Genomic DNA, 5,000 nt, shown 5'->3' with positions numbered 1-5,000 from the left:
TAAAGTTTGAACTATATATTTAAACTGCATACATGCATACATCATAAATACACACACACACACAATATATATATATATTTATATATATATGTATATAGGGAGGGAGGGAGGGAGGGAGGGAGGGAGGGAGGGAGGGAGGGAGGAAGGGGAGGGAGGGAGGGAGGGAGGGAGGGAGAGGGAGGGCGGGAAGGAGAGAGAGGACGGGAGGGAGGGAGGGAAGGAGGGATTCCTTCCACCGAATGCCTAACCTGGCCTCTCTAACAGCCGTCTATCAAGAGCCACACTTATCAACCTCTGGCGTCCTTGGCTCAGCAAACAGCACTCACCCTAAGAGCCCTTGACTACCGATCGCCAGCTCGTAGTGAAGACCCGGTGCTGTTGCTAACTACTTCTCCTTCATTAAACAAGCTCCCTCCGCCCACTAAGACGATGTCGACTGCACGCTAGCTATTCTTGTGAATCTATTTACGAACTCTTTCTATTTTTTTCTGAATCATTATTGGTGAAAACAATCCTCGTTGGGTTATAAAGGAAAAAAATGATTGCATAATGTCCAGACGGTCTTACCTTGATTCTCCCTACGTAAAAACAATTACTGTCATTTGTTTAATTACGTCAGAGGAATTACAATTAAGGAAAATTAGTAAGATTTATCAAGAATTAAAGTTCTAAGACTTCTCAGATCTGCCATACCAAACACTTCATTGATAAAATTCACTGTCCCAAGAAAGGGAAAATCGATCGTAGACTCTAACAACAAAAACTCCAGTAAGCATACGTTTCGCGTCAAAACAACGCCATCAGTGCCTGCCACGCCGCCGTCTGTAAGTGAAAACGACTTGCGGAACGACCGAAGAATACTAACTAAACTCCCGTCGCCATATTCAGCGAAGGCCGCCGCCCACGCCGTAAGCCGCACGTGGGCGCGAAGGCGTGCGAGTGCGGGGGCGGATCCCCTGCCAGAGCGCCCGATGAGGGTACGGAAAGGGGGGAGGAAGGGGTATCAATGGGCGAGGCTGCAGCATGGAAATGGCCGGCGCGGCTTCTCTTACTGCCCTCGCCTGACGGATATGTCTGGCGGGAATAAATAACCAATAGCTCGTCTCCCTGCCACGGCCGGCGCCATCACTCTCACTCTCCCTCGGAAGACTGTATCGTGTGTTAGGAAGATGTTCCTTCAACTAATGCGCCAGTCGCGTCATGCAAGAAGCTGACAAAACGTTGAAATATGGCGGAACTGCCGCCTCCCGCCGCGCAAGGGGTGTGAATGCACCTTCGATGGGCGAACGCGTCACCAGCCAATAATCTTTGTTTTAGTTTTAGTTTTACATATTCCTTTATTTACTTTAATTCGTCTGCTCGGCTCCCTTATTCTCCTCCAGCCTCGTTTAATAGGACGACCAATTTCCGCAAAATGCAACTCGACAAAGAATACTGTAATTTACAAATTGGTCTTCTATCCTCCACTCTGTCCTCCTTGCCCTGACCTCGTGACCTTCAAGATAAACAGTAAACACCGACAAAAAGGTTGTCGAGGCTCCTTTTAGGGCTAATTCTAAGAAGTTTTTGTTTTTACCCGACAATTTTCTCTCTCTCTCTTTCCAGACTTCGACAACTCAAGTTCATGTGAAAAAGCGTAGGTGTTGAGTCGGGCTAACTAGTTTATTCTCAAATTCTATTTAGCATTAATTGAGGCTGCTGGTGTATACCCAATGCAGGCAATTGTCGGGTAGACCATATTTGGAAGAGGCGGAGGTATGCCGTTTTGAACATTTGAAAAAAATTGAATTCGAATTTAAACCTAAGGAAAGCCGTCGATTTTGCAAAGCTGGCTAGATAAGCTTCCCACGCATAATCCCAAACAACAGACGATAATGAGATAAGAAGATCCTAGTCTCCATCGTGAAAAAGCATCATTTAAGATAAAAGTTGGTAAACATCATAGCGACCCCGACCAAAGGCGTTTTCTCTGACCCCGGCCGCCCACTCGAGGGGTGACTCACCTAAAGGAGTTGTCGGTGCAGCTAATAAACAGGGTGTGGACCAGCGTGTGGGCAGGAACCTGTAACAGGTTTGTATGTGTTGTATGGTACACCTCCAATCACCCTGCTTTGCATCCACTCTATATGAGCGGAGCATTTCTTACACAAGAACGAATGAAAAGAGACTGGAAAGAGACCACCCTGAATTCTCAACTTAGCTAACGAGAACGTTATATAATTATTTGCATAAGAAAAGAAAAGATGTTCAATTCAAAATTGATTGTTTCATCCTGCGCTGTAATAATATCATATATAATTTACCAAAACTTCATCAAAAGCAATATACACTGAACCACGTCCCGTATATCAGGAATTAATAGAGACAGTAATTAAACAAAATTTAAAAAGCGCATAAAAATACCACGTTGTGACTTGCAGGACAGCAGGACGGCACCGCGGCGAGCGCAAGAGGTCTGCACTCAGTGGCACTCTCAATGTGCTCTTTCATGGAACCAGTGCCAGGCCTTTCTTGTGTCCCTGCCGCCGACCCCCCCCCCCCCCCCTCCGCATGCTCCAAACACATACACACACACACCCACACACACACACACACACACACACACACACACACACACACACACACACACACACACACACACACACACATACACTCGAGATAACTAACGCTCAGTTTTCCCTAATTACTGCCTCGTTCCTTTCGTTCTCTCTAGGCCTTTCCCCTTTATTCTTTAACCTCTTTCCACTTACGTTCTTAAAACGCAAACTCATGTTCCTTGATGTAAATAAACAGTATGAACTGTCATCACTTCTTTCCATAATAAAGAGCTCACCCCTAACTACCATTATTCTTATCCCACCTCACCCTAACCACAGAAGCGACCCCCCCCCCCCCCGCAACCCCACCCTATCCCCCAAAGTAACCTCGACATGAAAGTCAACTCAGAGCATCCCCCTTGCAAGCAATCCTTTTACACCTTGTCTTCTCTCCCGTTTTCTCCATGCGTGATACTTTGCTCTCTCTCACTCCCGTGTGCCCAACTTTCTAAAACCTTTCCTTTACAATTACTTCTTCACGTCTTGCCCACAAAGGGTCATATAGTGATGAATTATTTCTCAATTTCTTTCATCTCTCACAATTCGCTCTCGTTCTTTCTCTGCCTGCCTGCTTGCCTGTCTATCTGTCTGTCTATCTATCTGCCTGTTTGGCTGTCTGTCTCCGTCTCTCACTCTCTCTTTGCTCTTCTCTTCCTCACTTTCTCTCCTTCTGCTCTTCTCGCTTAGAGTGGGAGAATGCAACAAAATCCCCAGCTATGAATGACTGCATGACTAACTATACTTAAGCTCAAGCGAGTCATGGTGAGGATGGGTAACTGTGTCAGGTACCTGTTGATGAAGCCGCATGATGACATCCCCAGCATGTGGTCTGTACGTCATGCACAAGACCAAACTTGATGTCCAGACACTCTTTCAAAGGAATTCGCTTTTAACGTAGGGGTTTTGCATGTTAAAACACTTTTCAATGTACGATTTTAACGAGGGCGACTGGACTAAAAAAAACGTAATTTCAACTAACATTTGTGCGTCCGCTGAAGCTCGACGTGCTCTCTATATAACAGATGCTGCTCAATCGTCCATTAACGACCTACTTCAGTCAGAGTAAATTGCAGGTGTTGATATTCATGTATCGCTATAATTCAACCCTCCCTTTAGCCCCATTTACTGCCCCCCCCCCCTCCCCCACCAAAAAAAACAGTCATCACGTTCTGCTCTTCGATTAATGCAACCCATTATTTTTCCCATAAGTATGAACATTTCGTAAATCATACTTATAAGGTAAATTGATGACAATTGCAAGCTTTCATTAACGAGGCTTTTGATGACGCCCCAGAGTACAGTTACCTCCTAACTACCTCCCTTAACCCTGTGCAAACTCACTGGCACTAAAGTTACAAGTGACATTGCGTAAAGGATATAGTAGAGGTAGGACTGAGTCACTGTCTTGCCCCGCATCCCACCAACGCCGCCAGGATGATCGGGTTAAATCCTCAGCGGGAAGGTCTTTGGCGCCAGGATTCCAGAGGCTGAGTCGGTCAACTCTTTTCCCGCGAGCCGGGTTCCTCGATGTTGACATTTCCTGCTCTTCAGAAATTAAAGAAAGCGCCATATAGACTGACACAATGTCACAGACAGATGCACACACACACACACACACACACACACACACACACACACACACACACACACACACACACACGCATGACGAACACACACACACACACAAACGCATGGACGAACACACACACACACAACGCAGACACACACACACACACACACACACACACACACACACACACACACACACAAACGCATGGACGAACACACACACACACACACACACACACACACACACACACACACACACACACACACACACACACACACACACACAAACACACACACACACAAACACACACTAATTCGTTTTTCTGAATGTTTCCCTCTTTCATGAAGCTACTGATATTTTGAGAAGCTGTGCACATTAGTGGATGTCATTTCCTGTATCTTCTTCAGCCTCCGTTCCTTCTCATTATCATCACTGGTTATTATCACATCACTGCCGCAAGCATCGCCATCTCCCAGTGCCACGTACCTGCCACATCTCACTATCCTCCCTGGCAGATTCCCTTCTCTCCTGGCCGCTATCATTGTCCTCCTATCACTGTGCCTGCTGCACTATCCCACTCTCATCTCTTGAGCCACCGAGCCGATAATGCGGCACTCCTTGACACCTGACCTAGGTAATGTCATGAGGGAGCTTAAAGGGGGTGTGGCACTTACTTGGAGTGCTTCTCGTTGAGCGATGCACGGCCGCTGTGGCTCCTGGGCTGCGGGATGAAGGAAGCACTGCCGTTGGCCGGAGAGGTGGAGCGGCTGCTGCTCGCTGAGGCGACGGTCTTCAACTGGGAACCTGGTGAAAGAAAACGGGAAGTCAGTCTC

At 46.8% G+C, this 5,000-nt stretch overlaps 1 protein-coding gene across 17 annotated transcripts in view; it reads right to left on the bottom strand.

The window, feature by feature from the left end:
• Positions 1–5,000, bottom strand: part of LOC125031054 (protein sickie-like) — a 737,157-nt gene that overhangs the window by 60,343 nt on the left and 671,814 nt on the right. For all 17 annotated transcript variants that reach the window (XM_047621503.1, XM_047621506.1, XM_047621505.1 and 14 more), the window contains one exon: positions 4,842–4,971. In XM_047621503.1, the coding sequence (XP_047477459.1) occupies positions 4,842–4,971 (130 nt within the window). The remainder of the gene's footprint in view (positions 1–4,841; positions 4,972–5,000) is intronic.

Source organism: Penaeus chinensis, chromosome 12, assembly GCF_019202785.1.
Source record: "Penaeus chinensis breed Huanghai No. 1 chromosome 12, ASM1920278v2, whole genome shotgun sequence".
In the NCBI taxonomy this organism is placed as follows: domain Eukaryota; kingdom Metazoa; phylum Arthropoda; class Malacostraca; order Decapoda; family Penaeidae; genus Penaeus; species Penaeus chinensis.
The sequence above is the reverse complement of the archived record's forward strand: the minus strand, read 5'-3'. Positions and strand labels throughout refer to the sequence as shown.